We start from the raw sequence: 23,508 nt of genomic DNA, 5'->3' as shown, positions 1-23,508 counted from the left end.
CTCTTGAGCTGTTTCAGACAACATGCAAGATTGATGCATGTCATTTTCACTCATCCATTATTTTGATGTGAGTTGAGGATTTGCATTAAGTTCCACGTGAAATTGTTTTCGCTGAGGGCCTGCATCACTCTGGAAAGAGAGAGCAGTGGCATATTGTGTCGTCACATGACATCTTTGTCACTGTGATGATGATGGTGACTTGAGATCCACAATCAACCTCATGGCTCCATGGATTTTGTTTTCTTCTCCAGTGATGGATAATAACTCAAAGGGACCTGTCAAAATGATAGATTTAAGATCCACACTCAACCTCATGGCTCCATAGTTTTGTTCTTGTTTTTCCTGGAAACTAATCAAGTAGCTGTTCTTTAATGGCTACTGGATCCAAAGGAAAGAGTAATTTCCCTTATGCCTTCTTCCTCAAAGGGAAAAAAAGGAAGAAGAATCCCTCAATTCAGATCAAGCAAATCAAAGTCTAGAACATGTATTTGATCATTCTTAGTCTAAAAATTTGAAGACCCCACTTTGGATGGATTTCTTTTTGTGCTGGTTTGAAGAAAATTATTCTTTTGCAAGAAAATATAAGATCAAACCCTGTAGGTTTTCTAATCTATATTTTGATTGAAAAAAAGGGTATAAAACTGTTAATCTTACTTTCAATCAACATAATGTTTTAGAGAAAGAAAATAGAATAATCCTGGAGAAGTCACCACGTGCTGAAGTTGCTGACAACTCACTTTAAAATGACTACTGAGAATTAAATATTTTCATTAAATCTGTTTTCCTGTTTTCTTTACCTTATTCCTGAGTCTTGGACTTCCTGCACTAAATAGCTTTCAAAAGCCTTAAATTATCAAACAAGAATATACACAGCTTAAATAGTTCCAAAATCACTGATCTTATTACTGATTCTTGGAATTTTCCTGTTGTGAAATAGTCTTAAAAACCTTATATTAGAACATAAATATACACACCCAAAATTCTTTACTTCATTCCAATACTAAGGTAAGCTTAGCAGAGAACAGACTGGTAGACACCATGTTCTTTGCTCATAGATTCAGTTATGTATCAGAAAGTTGATGTTGCACACAAGTGTGGAAGTCACACCCTCGTAAGCTTACTACTAACTCATTAGCAATTCCAGTGAGGGGTAAAGCTGCATCTACTCTCAACCCAATCTCTCGCTAGAAGTGGCCTTCATGTTCTTTCTCTACCTCTTTCCTTCACTCTAAATAAATCCTCTTCCTATCTTTCTTACGTCTTCTCTAACCCATCACTTAGCCTTCTCTCTCAATTGCTCTGTCTGTTCTAGGCCCGGTTCTTCTGTGTCTCCATTCTCTCAGCCTTTTCTGCTTCTCTCATTTGCGTTTGTGTTCTTGAACGCTAGTGGTCGGGTTGATACCTTGTCCACTGTTTCTGCTTTGTTTTCTGTGTTTGTTGACCTGAAGCTGCCATGTCGTTGGCCACTGGAGAGAGTGCTGAGAAAGAAGCGACCTTGATGGGGAGGGAGGAAGAAGATGGAGATTGAGAAGAAGGTCTGCTTCTCCTTTAACCTCACCTTCTTGCTATAAGTGTGGTCTGATATCATTGTGTTCTTCTTGAATTGATATTGAAGTGCAGGGTGATGACAACCTGAGGCGGTGGAAGGAGCAGCTTTTAGCAAGTGTTGATTTGAGCTCTGTGGGAGGCAGTCATGCTTCCTTTTTATTTTTCTAGCATTGTGTTGTTGTTCAAAGTGCCATTTTGTAACCAAAATTTGGTCTAGTACAAGTGATAAATTGAATGTGCTGACAAAAAGTTGCCTTGTGTCTTCTACAAGCATTTCCTAATTGCTTAACATATTAGGATTACTGAAGTAGATCAAGACCTTTATCACAGTAAATCTTTTTTTTTTCCCAGTGTTTAGTTAAAAATATTTATGTAACAACCATTACTAAAGCTTATAAATATATTGGACTTTTTTTCTAAAAATTTAAGCTTTGAGCTCACAAGTGCCAATGAATCTCCATTTTGTTTATTAATAATGATGTTACTTTCTTGCATCAGTTTGTTGATGACGATGATGGCAAGTGTTATTGGGAGATCAATTACACCTCCCACATCCATAGGGAATGGCCATTGATTTGTTGAAAGTATTACTTCCTTTCTGAAGAATTCTCATGTGTAGTATTCAGCAGTTTGAGCAGAATCCAAAAGGTCATAGAAAGAAGTGCTTACTCTTCTCTTCCTTTTCCTTGTCTTGTGAGATTTCTCGTTTTTATTTGTAGTGCCAGTCTGCCATTCTATTGCGAGTGAAATAACCAATTTCAGCTTCTTACTGTGAGATTATCAATTACCTGTAAATTATTAGTTAACTAAAATTATATAGCAATTCAGGTGTGATGAGGGGGACTTTTTGAGAAGCTCTACCAAGATTTGCCGAGGTAAAAAAGATCAAATCGTTGGATAGAATTGTTAGTCATGTCCAAGATTTGCCAATGGAAAAACAAGACTTGGTTTCACCTCTCTCTCCTCTCTCCTTGTTGTTCTTGGGTTTCATGTTTTGCTTTCTTCAGATGGCAACAAGCCAGCAAATAATCCATGAAAAAAGAAACTTCAAACAAGAGAAGAAAGATATCTGCAGCCCCAAAAAGTACAGTTCAATTGCAAGCAGATGCATGCTTTTAAGTTCCATAAAAGATTTTGAGGGGAAATGCATGTGCATGAGGCCATTCATAATTTTTTTTCCCCCTCTATGATGGTCAAAAGCTCTCGATGAAACCCTAGAAAACATCAGTTGCAAGAAGATGTTTCAGAGGTCAATAAAAAGATTTTGACTGGAACTGCATCTATTCATGAATTGCTTGGTTTCCTTCCAAGACATGGCTACACCTTATATATTTTTTTTTAATTTAATATTTTATTATTTTTTTTGTCAATTTTACCGGGTTATTTTTACAATATTAAGTGTATTATAATAGCATTAATTGTTATAACATTTATAGAAAACCAAATATCTCCTATATCTGGGTAGCACATCATCTTGTCAGAAGAGGAATCTCCCTAAAGTTGGAGGGAACACCGTCCTCGCTCCTTCTCTCTCTCTCTCTCTCTCTCTCTCTCTCTCTCTCTCTTTGTAAATTACTACCGTAATGTTCTTACTGCCTTACGTTCCTTGTCAACATGAAAGAAACTAGCACTCATTTGAGGGCCATCGAAAGTACTACCATTCTCTTTCCTGACTCCCTTTGCCGCCCTCCTCCTCTCCTCCTCCCACTCCTTTCACCCTCACCCCAAATATGAAGGCGGAGGTGGAAGCTCCATCCCGCAACACGCTTCCCCTCGAGGTGGTACAGAACTCTCTCTTCGGTTCTCAGCGACAATTAAGTTCACGAACAAGGTAGGGAATTCTGGTGAAGACTCCAACAGTAGTCGATGGCGTACATGGGAGAGCCAGGCATTTCATTTCTGCTCCTGCTAGTATTTCTTCCTCTCTCTCTCGTTTCTCGTTAGGAGATGGAAAGGCCTGCCTCCGGAAATTTAAGGTAGATGGAAATAATTGCAATAGAACTCGAATGCATTCCAGTGTATATATATCTATCTCTTGATGTAGCTCTTCTTCTTCTTGGAGGAAGTGCAAGTAGAGTTAGATAGTTTTGATATTGTTAGTCATCAGTAAATTCTTGACTTATCTCCACTCCCTTTACACATCTTATATCATTTAATTGAGTGAAGAGATGGATGGAAAAATAGCAAACTAATTCTTACACAAGAATTCTTCTTTGGTCTAATAATTTTGTGAACAAGAATCTACTGTTAAGATGCTGAACTCAGATCATTTCAGCAACTCATGGCATGGAGAAGAAGATGATGCATCATCTACATATCATTTTTACCCTTACAATGTACTTTGCACCAACCACTCTTGTGTTATATAATCATTTGCATATCAACATTAACTCTAAGCATGGAATACTGTTATCAGAATCCAAGGTTGTCGGCAAGGTGAACCCCACATTGGCCAAGAGACCTTGTAATTTGCAATCATAGTAATATGATACATTTGGACTCATGGGACAAGAGTCTGCATCAAAAGTAAACTCAATATTAGTTATCAATCACAAGTAGCTTTTATGGTACCAGTGTTCTTGAGCTGTTGGTTTTGACTTCAAGTGGGCAACGGGGGCAGGATTTGGATCCATTGTAGAGTTTGTGATGGAGGGTTGGCTAGTGACAGGTGAGTGTTATATATATATATATATATATATATATCATCATTTAGGGTTTCATTGTTGGGCACAATGCTTGCAATGTGAATAGTTACATCAAGGACAACACTGTTTTGCATTTGAGGAGCACCGCAGCATCAAATGCAAGGGGTTGTCACCAAGTCCATATGGTATCTTCAGGACATCTTTAGTGAAACAAATGAGAAAATAATATTCATTTTTTTTCGAAAATAATTATGGTAATCCACCTAATTTTCAGTTTCAAACAAAATGATAAGAACAAGAAAATGGGGTCCATGGTGTATGTGTCAACCCCACTCACATAGTTTGAGGGGCATTGGGAATCACTTGGAGGAACAAAATCCAACTTAGAAATAGGACTTTAGACTGGCAGGTTGAGTTGATTGATTATATTCCAACCCAAGCCATGATTTTAAGTAAATTTATGTGTAATAAAAATTTTGATCCAACTCAAGCAGTAAATTTTGCAGGGATTTTTCTTTTTTTATACAAAAACACATATTCATAAAATATGGTATAGTTTTACATTGGTCATTAATAGTCTAATGCAATTCTCCATCTTTTTTATTTGGAATTTGGATCGATATATATATATATATATATATATATATATATATATATATATATATATATATATATATATATATATATATATATAATTTATTTATGCAAGTATGTATTCTTACAAAGTTTGAAAATAGTATATTTGCCATTACAAATTCTAACATAGCATATATCTCTAAATATTAATATCCTTCAAATTCTTCACTATTTTGTTGTGGTCAACATTAAATTTATTGAGTTATACCTAGAAATACAATATCTATAGTGCTCCTAATATTTTTAGCATCATGATGAATTTTTAAATATTATAAATGTAAATTAAAGTATTAGCTAATAATTTGCTTATGATAGTTAAAGAAGGTTATTTTATAATAATATAAAAGTAGGTTATGAGATTTTGGAGGGAAAAAATACTAACTCTATAGGGATATGAGTGATGACCATATATGAAATCTCAAAATAAACGTAAAATACTAATAAAATCATTAAATATTTGAGTTCCATGCGTATACTTGTTTGGAATTGCAAAAATATATCCTAACATCAGATGAAGATCTCATGAAATCTTTATTTACTACAAAAACCTCTATAAGGGGCTTACATATCCGAGCTAGCTTGGACAAGTGACTCACGTTGAATCTAAAAAGCCAAGTTAATGCCTCATGCAACTAGGAAGAATAACAACCCCAACCCTTTGGTCAAAGCACTTAATGTTGAGAAGGTCAATTTCAAAGGTGTTAGCTTGTAAAAATTTGGATAGTTTATCGTAAGACCGTGAACTCAAATCCTATCTTCATCGCTTATCCTTTAAAAAAAAAAAAAAAGATTAACTTCAACATATCAAAATGGAGGACTAAGTTGGGTTCCCCTGTGACTTATCTTAATGATGATGTCTTCCCAATCTGAATGGGTTTGCCAAGATGGAAATTGTCAAAGTGCCATGTCATAACAATTGATTCCTTGACTTCGCTTCCACCGGAAGGTCATATAATAGCATATCTGTGCTGCTTGAGCACTTTGATCGAGCAGCAGCATTTCATCACCCAGTTGGCAGGTATGAAAACAACATCAACCAAAAATTGGCTGCCTTCATGCTAATGAATTCGATCCATGATCGTCGATGATGATGTGTCAGCAACCCATTTAATTAAGTTGGATTCGAATGACTTCTAAACACGACTGCCGGTCAATGTTTTTACACCTGCAATAAAAACAGTGACTGCAAGCATAAACGTAAATCTCAATATGAACCATCCTGACGCAACTGCAATTGATGGTCGATGTTTCTTACGTCGAAGGAGGACTAGTACTACAAGCATAAATATAAACCTTCCGATGTACGAAGCATAACTGCAACATTTGTCATTGACTTGACTTCAGCTAATTGTACTGCTACTCACAGCTTGGAGTTTTAATTGCACAGGCTAAGTGGTGGAGACGGAGATGACGATATACAGGCCATGTGCAGCACGCTGTAATGAGGTATAGTTTCACATGTGATCTGGGAATTAAAAGAATGGCACCTGTTACACGCATCATCACTCGGTAAACAAGCTGACATATGCATTGGTGTGACTCAGACCTTAAACTGATGGAGATGTGGGGATGAAGATGGAAGAAGGAAGTGTAATATATACACGTTTGCAGAGAGATGATTTCTAGTCATTGCGAATAGATCCAAAAGCTTGAGAAGACAATTTCGTGCATGATATCATCGACATGGTTGCATGGCTAGGTGTGAACGTGACACCAGAAAAGAGCAAGTGACAATGCAGGCAGAGAGATAAGGCGAGCACTCCACGTCACCAGACATCAACAATCATATCTCGCGCATCTATCGCATCTTAAAGGGGGTGCGTGACGTGCAGTCATCTAGAAGATGGTGATGTGAAATGAGGTAAGGCTGATCACTTCCTTCATCGCCTGTATATATACAACTGGATCTCCAAAGCTCAGCGCACATCAAGCACAAGTTCTCAGAAGATACAGATATGGGCATCAAGGTTGAGCAAGTCCTTCACATGGTGGGAGGAGCTGGAGAAACCAGCTATGCCACCAATTCCACGCTTCAAGTTAATCTCTCCTAATATTTACATTTACATAGCTTAGATGATGTCGTAGGGTTTATTACATGAATCATCACCTCACTGCTTGTATTATATTCTCAGGAGAAAACGTTATATAGAACGAAGCCGATATTGGATAATGCCATAGAAGAGATGTATAGGACACTGCTCCCTGAGAGGCTGGTGGTGGCCGACCTCGGTTGTTCTTCCGGCCCAAATACCTTTCTGGTGGTCTCCGAAGTGCTCGGTGTCGTCGGTGAGCTACGTCGAAGGCTGGAGCAGAAGCCGCCGGAGATCCAGTTCTTCCTCAACGACCTCCCGGGGAATGACTTCAACAACGTCTTCCGGTCACTGGAAAGGTATGGGAAGAAGATCGAGGAAGAGAAGGGGGAGCTGCTTGTGCCCTACTACGTCGTGGGCGTGCCCGGCTCCTTCTACGGGAGGCTCTTCCCGTGCACAAGTGTTCACTTCTTCCACTCTTCCTACTGCCTCATGTGGCTCTCTCAGGTCAGTTTCCTCTGTACACAGTATATATACTGGAGCTCTCTCTATCTTACATGATCGAACGCCATGAAACAAATATGTTAGGTTCCTCAAGCACTTGAGAGTGATCGTGGTGTTCCACTGAACAAGGGGAACATCTACATCACAGAGACGAGTCCACCACAGGTTGTGGAAGCATATCAAGAACAGTACCGAAGAGACTTCTCCTCGTTCCTCAAATCTCGTTATGCCGAGCTGAGCGTGGGAGGGGGAATGGTATTGACATTCCTAGGAAGAAAGAAGCAACACCCAGCCATGGGCGATCTGAGCCTTTTGTGGGGACTCTTAGCGGAAGCTCTTAACTCCATGGCCTCAGAGGTAATCTTCTTTCTCCTGCTTGCACCTCCCATTTCCAGTACCCATCTGTAGGCCGCTTCCGACGCATTGTAGTGTTCATCGATCAACTCAGGGAGTCATCGTAGAGGAAAAGGTGGACAGCTTCAATCTGCCATTCTATGGACCTTCGATGCAGGAAGTGAAGTCGGTGATCCACGACGAGGGTTTGTTCGATCTGGACCAAGCACAGATGTTGGAGTCCAACTGGGACCCGTTCGATGACTCCGAGGACGATCTTGTGTTCGACAACGTAGCGAACGGGAAGAATGTGGCGAGATATATACGAGCGGTGATCGAGCCGTTGATCGCACATCAGTTTGGGGACGCCATACTTGATGAATTGTTCTTGAGATATGCCGATAACGTTTCCAAGCATTGCCTCAAGGCCAAAACTAAGTTCACCATACTAGTCATTGGCTTGAAGAGGAAAGCTTGAAAGTATATATATATATATATATATATATATATATATATATATATATATATATATATATATATATATATATATATATATATATATATATATATATATATATATATATATATATATATATATATATTGTGGTGCTTGTTATTGGTGAGCATATTATATATAATATATGGTGTATCTCTCATTGAATGAAAACTAGTCATATGATTGTCTCTTGTCGTTTCGGTAATGGATATCTGAAATGGGATGTTACTCATCAGAAGCATAGATTCAATGTAATTGATCAATAGCTAAGGATTCATCTAATAATTTTATATTTAAAATATTAGTTTGATGATAATATATCAAATTTATTTATCAAAGGTTGAAATTTTGAATCAGATTTTGATTACTTGAAACCTTATTTGATTTAGTTTCGTAATTAGATTGATCATAGATGTATAAGTTTAAAATGCCAAAAAGAAGTTAATTATATAAGTTTAAAATTCTAATTTTAAATCAATAAAAAGTTTTATATTCTCTCTCATATTCGAAGGAATGAAGCATAGATCGTTCCTATACGAGTGTTAGAAAATTGAAAACGCAAACTATCGGTGTTTCATATATAAAACTTACATAGAAATCTTTGAAGAAATATACATGCATAAGATAAAGAAAAAAGAATTTGACTGTATTTGGGATCTAACGCGACGCCATTGTTCTATTCCGGTGAGCGATCAAATATTGAGGTGACGGACTGAACTCATTTATCAAAAATTAAGAGTTCAAAATATTATCTAATAATTTTATATATAAAATATTTATTTGGTGACGATATACGAAGCTCCTTTTTATCAGAAGTCGAGAACATAATATTTGATCCAATAAACTTGAGAAATGATATACGAGTCTTACTCATCAAAGTTTTGAAACATGTAATAATTTTACACGTAAAACATTAGTCTGGTGAAACATCACTATATCACCGAATGTTTGAGGTTGAAACTTAATATTCTGCAACAACATAAAGGAGGATTTTAATGGCAAAAATGACTATGAAGCTTTGAAAGCTCCCATTTATTAGTCGATGAAGTGAGTGATTGAAATAATGCATTCAACAACTTTTGTTGGATCCATACCCCAGTGCGAAATAAATGGGGACATGCATCGGTACCAAATCCAGCCTAGTCGATAATGACCCAAGTCTCGAGTCACTGTAAATTAGGCTAACAGCCAAATCAAATCGGGTCTCATATGCAGTCGGGTCGTCGTCGTTATATTAATTTTGTTTAATTAGATTACCAATAAATTTCTCGTGCGTGTTGTTCTGTCTGATGTGATGCGTGTCAGAATGTACAGTAGAGCTCAAAGTCATGTCGTTACTATGCTGCCCATCCGACAAAGTGACAGCGAAATCTCGCGACGGGATTTCGTCCTGAGCATAATTCCAAAGCAATTGAATTGAATTGAATTGTGCGTGGTACATGGTGGGTCCAATGATGACGTCATCATTTTTAAATCTCCCATCTCACCCTCCTATCAAATGGATTTGATAGATACAAATCATCGGCAACTTCTCTTTGTTGGGACATCGGATCGGTTAATATAAATAATCCCGTACAGATAATATATGTAAGTTCGAATACACACACACGAGTTATATATATTATTTAATATTACAAAAAAAATTTCTATTTTTTTCTAAAAAAAATAAATAATAGATAACTCGGTTTGCTTTGGCATAAAGCGTTGACTTGAGAGAAGAAAGAATGACAGGTTTGAAAACTTTTCAAACCGATTTAGATTTTTTTAAAAAAATTTTATCGCAATCCTTTGTTCTTAATAACATTCTAGACCGCTAATTCGGTCGAACCAAAAGATATATTAAAAATATCAAGTATTTTTCAGTTATCCTCTTTTGACATAAACTCTACTAGTAGATTGATTAAAATAATAGAAGATAAGAACAATAACGAAAGAAGCCCTTCGTTCTTCTTAAGTCCGCCCTTCGTTCTCCTTAAGTCCGTCGACTGTTGGCAGATCAGCGAAGACTAAACGGCATTGGTCGCTAGCCGAAGGCAAGGGCGAAGCTTCGCTTTTCTCAGCGGCGTTGGTCGCTAGTCAAAGGCAAGAACGAAGCTTTGCTTTTCTCACTACTCTGATACCATGATTAAAATAATAGAAGATAAGAACAATAATGGAAGAAGCTTCATTGAAAAGGTGAAGTAGCTTAGCTTGAATACATTAACATGTTCCTCTCCTTGGGAAATCTTATCTTCTATTGTAGATAACTAAAAATAAGAGTCCTCCAAAATAGAGAGAAAACACTATATGCCCGCCCCTAGTTCACTTGTTTTTTTATCATACAATGATAAGTTCTTTAAGGTCATTACAGAAAACCATCTTTCTTTTTTTTTTTTTTATGGTGATGAAATATATTCTCTACTCTAATACAAATCGATCTTGATTTAAAGAAGACAAAAGTAATTTGTAATTGGAGGGAGATAATTAACCTCTTTTGATGTTATCAACTAAGTTAAGATAGTATAAGAGTTGACTTTGCTGAGGCATCACATTGCTTCTAAACCTTACTTTGATCCGGTTATAGTGTATATTCCCACCGGCTTGATTGCACCGGAGATCATCAGGGTCACACATGGTAGCTTAGGTACGTCGAGATAGTCCAAGCTGATCTACCGGATACATCGGCACGAAAAGACCAAGTGAGTACACATTGCTCCATGTCAGTATCTCTCAGATCACGGTGAACATGCCTGATGAACACTTGCAAATTATCTTAATTATCTCTAGAAAGCTCGTACGATGACAGTATTGCTTTTCAACAGTGCAATCTAAGTAATCTTTTTGTGGACATCACAAGATAGAAGAATCCAGTGGCTAATGAAGTTTGGATTACAGATAGGGACTTCTGTGGACCAGCATCTCTGGAACTCACTGTCTCCGATTCTTGCACTCGGCAGAGTTTCTTGGCATTCCTTTGACGATCCTCTCTTTGTTGTGAACTCTTTCGATGGATTTGGAGGCTTTCCTCTCTTCCTGAAAGATCCACCTGCAAATGACATCTTTGATAGAAGCATTCAGCCTCCAAAGAAGGAAAAAGAAGAGGACTTATGGACTAATACAAGTCCTGCTGCTAAAGGCTTACCGTCAGAAGCACCACAAGTTCTCAGAGGAGACATGGGCATGAAGGTAGAACAAGTCCTTCACATGGTTGGAGGGGCGGGGGAAACCAGCAATGCTCTCAACTATGAGTTTCAGGTTGGCTCCTCTTCAACTGTTTGCATGAACTTGAAGTGTATAGCATATCTGATCACTGGCTTGCAACTACGTTACAGGAGAAATCACTTTTTATCATGACGAAGCCGATGCCGGAGGATGCAATAGAAGGGGTTTACGAGCTGCTGCTCCCTGAGAGAACGGTGGTGGCTGACCTCGGCTGTTCCTCGGGCCCTAACACTTTTGCTGGTGGTCTCCGAGGTGCTCGACGTCGTCAGTGGCATGTGGGGAGGCACGGGGCCTCAGGAGCCACCGGAGATCCAGTTCTTCTCGAATGACCTCCCCGGAAAGGATTTTGATCACGTCTTCCGCTCCCTGTAAGAATACAAGAGGAAGGTTAAGGAGGAGAAGGGGGATATGCTTGTGCCGTACTATGTTGTGGGACTGCCAGGCTCCTTCTACGGAAGGCTTTTCCCATGCAGGAGTGTCCACCTCTTTCACTCCTCCCCCAGTCTCATCTGGCTCTCTCAGGATACCCTCTGCAATGGCTACTTGTTCTTTACACCTTGAACAAGCTTCACTTTCTTTGGATTCCTGCATGCGGTTGGTCATATTACATGGAAGTAATACCATTAAAAATTGGTGTATGCTCTGAATGTTGTATAGAGACTTGGTGCCATGTGACTAAATACCACTGAAAGGCATGATAAACTTACTCATCATAGAGAAGATGCTTCCAGATAGTATATTGTATCTATCGATCCATTGATGCTCTAGCGATCTTGAAATGTCAGGTTCTTCAAGGATTGGAGACTGAACAGGGTGCATCACTTAACAAGAGGAACATCTACCTTGCAGAGACAAGCCCACCTGAAGTCACAGAAACTTGTCAACATTTCTAAGGTGTCGTCATGTAGAATTTATCGAGAATTGATTCATGGTAGTTATCTAGGTGTTTATTATGTTCTAGGTAATTTTAGGCATGTTTTAAGAAATGACCAATGATCTAGAAGTAATAGGGTAGTTCCTATAACTACCTCAATCAAGGGTGGCATAGTGGAGTGAGGTTGTTACCACTAGGTCCTATAAATATGACCATAGTTCATGAAGTAAGAGAGAAGGAGAATATCTTGTAAGTGTTCTATGTCAATCCTTTTATTTTAAATACTACATCGATTTTCTTAAATCGAAAGAATTTTTTTTTTACTTGCTCCTCCATCCCCAACATTTGTGGTATCAGAACTAAGTTTCAATATGAACTAGGCATTATGGCTTTCAATGACAATTCTATGTCTCAACCCCTTATTCCCATCTTCTCGAGCAAATGTTATAAATTTTGGAGTATCAAGATGAAGACTCTATTCAAGTCTCAAGATCTTTGAGACTTAATAGAGAATGTATATGTGAATCTAGATGAAGAAATCAGGCTGAGGAAGAATAGAAAGAAGGACTCAAAGGCATTATTCTTCATTCAACAAGCTGTATATGAGATAATCTTCTCAAGAATTGCTTAAAGCAAGCTTGGTTGATACTTCAAAATGAATTTCAAAGCTCATCAAGGGTGATTACAGTAAAATTTCAAACTCTTCATCGTGAGTATGAAATTTTGTTCATGAAAAACAATGAATCGATACAAGATTTTCTTTCTCGAGTGACTAAAATTTTTAGTCAAATAAAATCTTATAGTGAACATCTTCCTGATCATATAATTGTTGCAAAAGTTTTGAGAAGTTTAACTCCGAAATTTGGTCATGTTGTTGCCGCAATTAATAAGTCAAAAGATTTATCTACATTTTCATTTGATGAACTAATGGGTTCCTTGCAAGCACATGAAGCAAGGTTGAACATGTCACTTAAAAAAAATGAAGAGAAATCATTTCAGGTTAAGGGGGAGTCTTCTACTTCAAAAGAAGATAAAAAATCAATAGAAAGAGGACGTGACAGAGGAGGATTTCATGGTAGAGGAAATGAAAGAGGAAGATGACACTTTGATGGACATGATGAACAAAGGTAATTAAATTATGATAAAAAAAAATTACAAGAGTGTAATTTAATGTCACTATTGTAAAAAGTTTGATCACATGAAGACATATTGCTGGAAAAGAGAAAAGCAAGCAAGTTATGTGGAGGAAAATGAAGAAAATAGTAAGTTATTAATGACTTATTCACAAGTTCATGATATCTCAAATGATATTTGGTTTTTGGATAGTGGATGTTCTAATCATATGTCAGGCATAAAATCAATATTTAGATATATTGATGAAACTCACAAGTTGAAAGTTAGACTTGGAGATAACAAGCAAATCCAAGTAGAAGGGAAAGGAATAATTGAGATGAAAACAAATCAAAGGAAGGTAAAATACCTTGATAATGTTTTCTTTGTTCATACTTTATCACATAACTTATTGAGTGTTGGACAACTGATAGATGATGGATATTCAGTTATATTTGATGATGGTTCATGCACTATTAAAGATAAAAAATCTGGTTTGATTACAGTAAATGTTTGCATGATGCAAAATAAGATGTTTCCACTTGATGTTTTAAATATTAAAAGGCATGCGCTTGTCGTAACTCAAAAGAATGAGTCTAATTTATAGCATTCAAGATATGGACACCTTAACGTTAAGGGTTTAAGGTTGTTAAATAAAAAAGGAATGATTTTCGAATTGTCCAAGATTAATACACTCGATGTATGTGAAGGTTGCATTTATGACAAATAAAGTAAAAAATCATTTCCTGTTGGAAAAGCATAGAGAGCATCTAATTGTCTTGAATTAATTCATGTTAACTTATGTGGACCTATAAATACAAAATCATTTAATTGAAGTCAATATTTTCTATTGCTTACTAATGATTATAGTCGCATGAGTTGGATCTATTTTCTGAAATCGAAATATGAAACATTTGATAATTTTTGAAAATTCAAGACACTTATAGAAAGGCAAAGTGGTAGACATATAAAGACACTTCGGACAGATAGAGGTGGTGAATTTTTGTCTAATGAGTTTAATTTTTTTTATGAAGAAAATGGTATTCGTAGAGAATTGACAGCACCATATACACCAGAGCAAAATGGTGTAGCTGAACGTAAGAATCGAACTATCGTTGAAATGGTAAGAAGTTTGCTTAAAAGAAAACACCTTCCAAATCAGTTTTGGGCAGAAGCAGTTGCAACAGCAGTTTATTTGTTGAATATTTCATAAACAAATGTTGTTATGAATCAAACTCCTTTTGAGGCTTGGTATGGTATAAAACCAAGTGTCAGCTATCCAAGATTTTTTTGTTGTATTGCTTATGCTTTGGTGAATTCATAAAATCATTACAAGTTTGATGAAAAATTTGAAAAATGCATCTTAATTGGTTATTCCTTACAATCGAAAGCATATCGATTATATAATCCTATTAGTGACAAATTTATTATTAACAGAAATGTTGTGTTTGATGAAAGGGCAAGTTGGAATTGGGAGACCAATAAAGGTGGAATACAAATTCAAATTCCAGCAGAACTAGACACTCTACAGAATCAAATGACAGATCCTACTCCAACAAGTTCATCGTCAACCTCACCCAATAGCAGTTCAAATTCTGATTCCTTAGATGAAACCTCTCGAAGAAATTTCATATCACTAACAGAAATTTATGATTCAACATTTGTTTTGTATATTTCAGATCCAATAACTTTTGAGGAAGCAGTTGAAAAAGAAGAATGTAGAAAAGAAATTAAGGAGAAAATCAAATCAATTGAGAAGAATGAAACTTAGGAGCTAATGGAGCTACCGAAAGAAAAGAAAGATATTGGATTAAAATGAGTGTTCAAAAGAAAGTTTAATGCAGATGGAAGTATTTAAAAGCATAAGGCTTATCCCAAAAGAATATTCACAGCAACAAGATATTGATTTTGATAATACTTTTTCTCCAGTTGCTAGATTCGAAACCGTGAGAACTTTCTTGGCTTTAGCTGCTCACTTGAGTTGGACTGTTTATCAATTTGATGTGAAATCTACGTTTTTAAAAGATGATTTACATAAAAAGGTTTTTGTTACTCAACCCGAAGGTTTTTTGGTTAAAGGACATGAAGAAAGTATATATAAGCTAAAGAAAACTCTTTATGAGCTTAAACAAGCTCCAAGGGCATGGTTTGTCTAATGGTTTGTCTCTATATTGATGATATTATATATATATGTTCATCTAACTCTTTTGTAGCAGAATTTAAAAAGTGTATGATGAATAAGTTTAAAATGTCAGATCTAGGTTTACTGTATTATTTTCTTGGGTTGGAAGTGAAGCAATGATCATATGAAAATTTTATTTCACAAAGAAAGTATGCAATGGATCTACTTAAAAAATCTAATATAATTAATTGCAAAGTTGTAGCAACACCCATAAATATAAATGAGAAACTGAAACTTGAAGATGGTACATGTCTGATAAATGCAAGATACTATAGAAGTTTGGTTGGAGGTTTGATTTATCTAACTCATACTCGACCAGATATTACCTTCTCTGTTGGTGTAGTATCCAAGTTTATGTATAGTCCAAGCAAACATCATTTTGGAGCTATTAAAAGAATTCTGCGTTATATTACTGAAACTACAGATTATGGTATTTGATATTCTCATAATTTTAAATGTAAATTATTTGGTTTGACTGATAGTGATTGAGCATGAGTTTTAAATGATAGAAAGAGTATTTCAGACAAAATTTTTAGCCTCGGAGTAGGAGTTATATCTTGGAGTTCAAAAAAACAAGCAACAATTATGTTATCGACATCGGAAGCAAAATATGTAGTCACAACATCAACAGCTTGTCAAGCAATATGGTTTAGAAGACTTCTTGAAGATCTTCATCAATAACAAAAAGAAACAACGAAAATATTTTGTGACAACAAAACCACAATTGCAATGACGAATAATCTAATATTTCATGGAAGAACGAAGCATATAGAGATACGCTATCATTTCATCCGAGATCTTGTAGTAAGTGGAGCTATAGCAATGAAGTATTGTGGAACGGATAAACAAGTTGCAAATATCCTCACCAAGTCGCTTCCAGTTCAAAAGCATATTTATTTTATGTCGTAAATCGGTGTATGTAACTATGAATCAAGGGAGAGTGTTGAGAATTGATTCATGGTAGTTATCTAGGTGGTTATCATGTTCTAGGTAGTTTTAGGTATGTTTCAAGAAGTGTCCCATGATCTAAAAGTTATAAGGTAGTTCCTATAACTATCTCAATCATGGGTGACATAGTGGAGTGAGGTAGTTACTACTAGGTCCTATAAATTTGATCATAGTTCATGAAGTAAGAAAGAAGGAGAATACACTTGGAAATATCTTGTAAGTGTTCTATTTCAATCCTCTTGTTTTAAATACTATATCGATTTTCTTGAATCGAAAGGATTTTTTTTATTTGCATCGTAGTATTCTATTTTTTTCTTGTTCCTTCGTCCCCAACAGAACTAAGCTACAGAGGTGATGGTAATATCATTTGCTGGACGGAGAGATAGGATATCTGTGGGGGCTATTAGCCAAAGCAATGAATGCTTTGGTATTTTTCACATACCAAAGAAAATAATGAAGGTGCATTATTAAACCATCGAGTAAACTTTCATGCTTGATCCTTCAGCACTATGAACAGATGAAAACTATCTACATTAACTATTTTCCGTACATGTTGTTGTTATTGATTTAGCAAATGATAAATATTGGGGTTTGGAGGATGTCCTGCCATCATGGAACAGTTGTTTCTTTCAGCTTGGATGTGCAGGATTCAATTCAAAGAAACAGCCACTCTGCTTATATAGATAAGATTGTATACATTGATTTGCCATATATACTGTACATTGATTTAGGAACCTTATTCTTTAATAGGATAAGGTTAGAGTTAACCTCTAATGCATGAAAATGATAAATGTCACTTTGTCCAATGGTAACCTCCGCCAGCATTCACCAAGAACACACCAATTTTTGCCTTTGAGATCAGCAACACCTAAAACTCTTAGGACTTAATCTTCTACACATTTGACCAATAAACAAGCAACTGGAAGAATGGCTCTGCTTAACCCATCACAAAATCCTCTTCTTACCCTGTTAGAAGAAGAATAGTTATCCTTATCACAATCTTTCTTCGCTTTCTTTCTAATAATTCTTTATAAAATATGATAGGACAGAAGAGAAGAGGGAGAATCAATATGCTTGGAAGTAGCAAAGATAGGAAAGCGAAGGAGAGAGAGCACCACACACTTGTTGTTTTCATGAAGGTCTGGTACGATCAAAGAAGAATACCAATGAGCAAGACATAGTTCATTTACATAGATAAATTTAAATAGATCCTGAATCATGACATGGTGGATTCCAAAGGAAATCAGAATGAGAAATGAGAGGTAAATTGAAATCCAGTGAAATAAACAAATACAAGAATGTCTAAAGAAATAAATAATAAATGATGTAGTCTTCAGCCTTTTTCTATTAGGTACCCAGTCTCAAGAATTATATCTTTATATCTTGATAACTGATTGATTGAGTTATTGCACATCAAAATCCAGGGAATCATACAGGAGGAAAAACTGGTCACCTTCGATTTGCCATTTTATCCACCTTCGATGGAAGAAGTAAAAGCGGTGATCCATAAAGAAGATCTCTTTGACATAGAACAAACACAAATTTTTGAGACCAATTGGGACCCATATGATGAATAAGATGATGATACTGAGCTCGACAGTTTACTAAGCGGGGAAAATGTGGCAAAATACATAAAGAGCTGGGTTCCAACCCCCTTGTCGCACATCAATTTGGGGATCATATACTTGATGAGCTATTCTCTAGATATGCAGCAAATGTTTCAAGGCACCTCCTTAAAGAGAAAACCAAGCATAATATATTTGTCATTTCCTTGAAGAAAAAAAAAGAAAAAAAAAAGGTGAAAGCCTGATGAAACAACAGCTGGATTTGCTTTTTGAGAGAATACGGTCAGCTCTATCCTTGAAAAGTATTGCATATAGGGTCGTTATATTGCAAATGAAGACATTTTGTTGATTACAGGCGTTTTTGGTTGTCTATTACGCACAATGAAACTAAAGGTTACATCCATAATTGCAACCTAAGATTTCTAATTGTCATGTACCACATGATTAACATGCTTCTAACATCATGAACAATCCATCTTATGCTTCACCAGCATTGCTTGGCAACAATGCGACAATGCTGAACACTCGAAAGAGTTTCAAGGCAGAGCACCATTTTTTCTGATATAGTAGTAGGATTAGTCTGGTTTTTGTGTCTTCTTGGCCCAGCAAGTCATCTGCTATGCTAAATTTTTGCTTCTTATGACAAAGTAAGTTCTGTGCGCCAAGCTAACCTACTATAAGATAATGGTCATTACCTAATCCCACTCAAGAAAAAACATAAAACAAAAAGTGGGCACGGAAACAACCACCAAAAAGAAATTTGAGTCGTTATGTGAAGTTGCAGAGAAATTAAGTAAACAAAAGATTTAATTGTTTTTGTCCTTCTCATTGCTTGATTAGAGATCTAATTGAGCACTCACTAAGAAGGAAAAAAAAAAAAAAATCCAACTTTCTACCTACACAGCGAAGCTTGTCTTTTGGAGAGCATTTATTAGCTTTTTTATTTCGCCTGTCATCCTTATATATGTCACTAATAGCATCGCCCACCGCTATTATTCGCCCATCTAAAGCCCCATATACCGAGATTTGAACTCTATAGAACAACGGTAGATTAAGAGAGTACAACGAAGCAAATGTGACTGCCGATTGATAACCTGGAAGGTTCCGCTCGTCGAAGCCATCATCCACCACCTGGTCGTGGGTGCCGAACGACATCATCCGGTAGGTAGGCGGACCACCCCTCGCTATGGTCAACGAACAGGTTAACTTCATTCGAGGCTGGAGCCACGCGATCGGGTTCCGGAGATCTACACCGCCGCCGGAGGACCATTTGAGGTAGCCGGCCCGAAGAGGATGAGGTCGAGGAGCGCGTACAGCTGCCGCCGGCTCTCTCTCTCTCTCTCTCTCTCTCTCTCCCGACGCCCTGGATCCCACCGGGAATAACGAATGAGTTTATCAAAGGGAAGACTTTTGACTGGAATTGCCCTTTCATAATTGCACATATTATTATTATTATTATTATTATTATTATTATTATTATTATTATTATTATTATTATTATTACTATTATTAATATATATATATATGTATATATATTCTGTAAAAACCTACATATTTAGATTTTAAACCTTAAAAAAAATTAATAGAGATAAAAACCTCATCCGCAGCACCATCTGTCTCTCCATCGTCATCATCCCTCATTGTCTTTTTTTTCTATAAATTTTATTTTTTTAAATAAACTTTTATGTTTTTAGCTTATTGGAAATTTTTTAAAAAATAAATGGTTGAACCAATGATCAATAGACTAATTAACTCGTTATTTTTTGTTAATCATAAATATAACTAAACATAGTTAAACAATTTAACTCTTTTAACGACATGGAAAGTTAATTAAAACGGATTATCTACAGCTGCTTTAGATCATATATTCTTGATATCCTCACACCTATATTGATGATCATATAAAAATCAGATGTGCTCAACAGAGTTATCAAGCATGTCAAATAGATACGTTTTTTGAACTATGTGATAACCTAATAGATGAAATTAAAATATAAATTAAAAAAAGTACATATAAGTTAATAATGATTTAAAGTATTTGCGTAATTCTTTTGCGTACAAGTTAGGTACTTCTCATGCGGTTACCTTCCCGAATTGGAAAATATAATTAATGACTTACCTTAATGCGCTTATTATAACAATTTTATCCTCTAATTTTATGCGGTAAACGCAGCTGGAGATCTATCGCTTTCATTGTATCTGATCTCCGAATCAGTTACATTGAACCTGGTCGCCACTCAACCAGTTCAATGCTTTAAGACTAATTCTCGCTGCCTACTAAAACCCACGCAATTCGTTACGGCCACGACGAGTTCGCATGTCACACGTGAACGTCCTGCTGCTGTCACGTGATCACACGTGAAACCTGTGGCCTCGACCAACCTCAGTCACCGTCACCTGCCAATGCTGACCCGCAATCACTACGTGCCATAAGATCTAACCGTTGTTCGTCGAATCGACGGTTGGCACGACAGGGCTCACCAGCCACGAGCTGTGGGCCATGAGCCATGTCATCTCCCACGTGAGCGTCGACCATATCCATCCCGTCTCGGAGCTCGTCGACTGTAGATATCTTCCCCCCCCCCCTTCTTCCGAAGAAGTAGAAGTTTTCTTTTGGGAGTTAGGCATGAGGAAGGAGGGAGCGGTGGGGAGATACAAAAGGGCGACAGCGCCGCTGGACGAGACAGCCAGGGCGCGGCTTTGGGATTCGGCAGGAGGCGAGCCGGCCGAGGAGTCCCCCGACTCGGCAGACGAGCTGGCCGACCTCGTTGACTCGTTCTATGACGTCGAGGAGGATCCGGAAGCGAGGGACGGCCGAAAGCGACGATCAAATGGGAGTAGGTTGAGGTCGTGGAGGGAGGAGGGGCTCCGGGGCGGAGACTGGTGGCGCTCGCTCGAGGCCGTGCTGGGCGAGTCGGAGGGAGACTCGATGTCGGGTCGGATTCGAGCAACGGCGGAAGGGGCCCTCGAGGTGGTCGGGTCTACGAAGGGGGCTAAAAGAAGGGTCGTCAGTTTGCTCCGAAAGAAAGGGTTGGATGCTGGTGAGTCTCTTTGGTATTATTAGGTTGATAATATTGCATAGACATTGATGATCAAGGCCTTGTGTCCATTGTTTGGATCCGGCCAAAGCAACAATCTAGAAATCCTTGGAGATGTACATTTGACGTGAATTCCTACAAGAATTTGTCGTGAAAATTCTAGAGAAAAAGATTCTGTCATCTGTTCGTTATTATGTTAAGCAAGCAAACTTGTTTCTCCCATAATATCATCTCTTAGACTAACTGAAGTCTTCTTCTTTCAGGGCTCTGCAAGTCCTCATGGGAGAGAGCTGACAGAGTCCCTGGCGGCTACCACGAGTACATCGACGTGATCACCAGGGGCGGCGCCCGCTACATCGTGGACATCAATCTTGCCGCAGAATTCGAGATCGCCAGGCCGACCACCGACTACGTGATGCTCCTCCGCGTCCTTCCGGCGGTGTTTGTCGGCAGCCGAGACTTGCTTGAGCGCGTCGTGAATCTGATGTGCGCCGCCGCAGCGGAGTCCATCAGAGGCGCGGGCATGCAAGTGCCGCCGTGGAGGCGGAGGGAGTATGTGCGAGCAAAATGGTTCAGCTCCTACGGGAGGACCACCGGCGGCGTGCTCGCAGAGAAGGGTGCCGTTTGGGTCGCGGGAGAGGCGGCAGGGGTCTCGTGTTGGTGGTGGGAAGCTGTGTAGGGTAGATGCTGCTGGGTGCAGGGAGATGCCGGTGAGCAGGGAAAACGTGGCCATGGCACGAAGGGGCATGCAGAGACAGTGCGGCATTTAGTGTCGGATGCTAATCTCTTTAATGAAAGACAAGAACACCTTCGACCTGAAATGATGTAACTCTGTACGTTTGTAGAGAAGATGAAGAGAGATGGAAGAAAGGGCTTTCACTTACTGTTCATAGCCTTTTGTTTGTTTTAGTTGGTTCATCATATTTGCTTGACATTATACATGAACTTAAAGAGCAAGTTACCCAACTTGAAGAGAGAATTGACCCTCCAAATTTCTTTGTTTATGTGTCAAACTCGGATGTAATTAGGAGAATTTTGTTCCCATTTTAGTGGGTAATCTATTTATATTTTTTTTAGTGGAAAAGTTTTTTTCTAATGCGAAAGAAAAAAGAAAAAGTCCTTTTTTTATCATATCATATAATAAAAATAGCTTTATGTCCTTTCCTTTTTCTAGATCAACAAATTTTGACATCCAAAATCAATCATTATCTGGACGATAACACTTTATACCTGCATTGGCATAACCTATTTATCATTATAAAATTTAACATAGCATTTATATTACTCCAAATATCAGTATCCTCTTCTATTGAGAAACTCCACACTAATAATTTCTAGTCATTGTTGGTATCAAGTTATTTGAGTTACCACAAAATTTATAAATGTCAAAAACATTTTAATATATTTAGCTTTGTGTCGGTGATAAAAAAGATATTGGTATAAGTTAGAATTTTAATTAATACTTAATTTAGCTCACATTATATATAATTTAGACATAAATAAATAAATATATACATATATATAATTTATTTCGAAATTTTTAAATTTTAGATTTTTGGGATAACACACTCATTTGATAATTGATGATTATAATTTTTAATTTCTCGTGGAAACCCAGTTAGATCGAACCGCCCAAATCGATTTAGTGTTAAACCGAATCGATTATATTATTTTTAAATAAAATTATACTATTTTACTTTCAACCAAACCGATTATGATTTTAAAATTTAACCTTAATTAACTCAAATTCTCATAATTGTTAATCGTTAATCTTTTTATATGTATCAAGGTTTCATAAAATATTTCATTTGAGAGTTCTTTAGTGATCTTGAATGAAAATTAAGAATATTTTAATATATTTCAAAATAAAGGACGATAAGTCCTTGTTTATTTTTTTACATAATCTTAAATTAAGGCATATAATTCTTGAAAAATATTATAATATTATTTTATTTATCAGAATTAATGATATAAAAAAAATCTTAGTTAGAATATTCATGAATAGATTTATAATTTTTTTATCACTGAATCAAAACTTTATAATTCTAATAAAAATTATTATAACTCAATTTTAATTAATAATAAATATACACTTTACTATAAGCCTGAAGGTGTTATAAAATTATTAGTATGAGAATTTGAACGATTTTAGATGAAAATTACTAAGGTCTCATCGTATTTCAAAATAAATTATAATAAAAATCCATATATATATATATTCATTTTATCTTAAACTTAAGTATATATATATATTTTTTAAAAAAATATAATAATTTATTAGGAAAGGAATGATAATAAAGATAATACATATTATTTATGAATTTTACAGTAAAATGTCCTTGCTATAGGCTCATCCGAATCAACCAAGTAATCGATCCGGTTGAACCAAGCCGAGGAG

The 23,508-nt window shown here is 36.8% G+C and overlaps 3 protein-coding genes and 1 long non-coding RNA gene across 4 annotated transcripts; 3 read left to right on the top strand and 1 right to left on the bottom strand.

Annotated features, from left to right (window-relative positions):
• Window positions 1-6,755: 6,755 nt before the first annotated feature.
• Window positions 6,756-8,201, top strand: LOC135624172 (anthranilate O-methyltransferase 3-like). The gene is made up of 4 exons (XM_065127579.1): window positions 6,756-6,865; window positions 6,962-7,366; window positions 7,448-7,720; window positions 7,812-8,201. Exons 1-4 carry the CDS (start codon window positions 6,785-6,787, stop codon window positions 8,172-8,174), a joined length of 1,122 nt encoding a protein of 373 aa, XP_064983651.1. The 5' UTR covers window positions 6,756-6,784; the 3' UTR covers window positions 8,175-8,201.
• Window positions 8,202-11,048: 2,847 nt separating this feature from the next.
• Window positions 11,049-12,106, top strand: LOC135625942 (uncharacterized). The gene is made up of 2 exons (XM_065131098.1): window positions 11,049-11,426; window positions 11,504-12,106. Exons 1-2 carry the CDS (start codon window positions 11,049-11,051, stop codon window positions 11,720-11,722), a joined length of 597 nt encoding a protein of 198 aa, XP_064987170.1. The 3' UTR covers window positions 11,723-12,106.
• Window positions 11,839-19,450, bottom strand: LOC135625943 (uncharacterized). The gene is made up of 3 exons (XR_010492208.1): window positions 19,167-19,450; window positions 12,101-12,254; window positions 11,839-11,978 (listed from the first exon to the last, which is right to left on the bottom strand). It is a non-coding gene; the product is annotated as an uncharacterized LOC135625943 (long non-coding RNA).
• Window positions 19,451-20,670: 1,220 nt separating this feature from the next.
• Window positions 20,671-21,940, top strand: LOC135624310 (uncharacterized). The gene is made up of 2 exons (XM_065127786.1): window positions 20,671-21,113; window positions 21,374-21,940. The coding sequence occupies exons 1-2, from the start codon at window positions 20,699-20,701 to the stop codon at window positions 21,787-21,789; spliced, it is 831 nt and encodes a 276-aa protein (XP_064983858.1). The 5' UTR covers window positions 20,671-20,698; the 3' UTR covers window positions 21,790-21,940.
• The last annotated feature ends 1,568 nt before the right edge of the window (window positions 21,941-23,508 follow it).

Source organism: Musa acuminata, chromosome BXJ2-10, assembly GCF_036884655.1.
Source record: "Musa acuminata AAA Group cultivar baxijiao chromosome BXJ2-10, Cavendish_Baxijiao_AAA, whole genome shotgun sequence".
Classification (NCBI taxonomy): Eukaryota; Viridiplantae; Streptophyta; class Magnoliopsida; order Zingiberales; family Musaceae; genus Musa; species Musa acuminata.
Note: the sequence above shows the minus strand (reverse complement) of the source record. Positions and strands in the feature narration are given on the sequence as shown.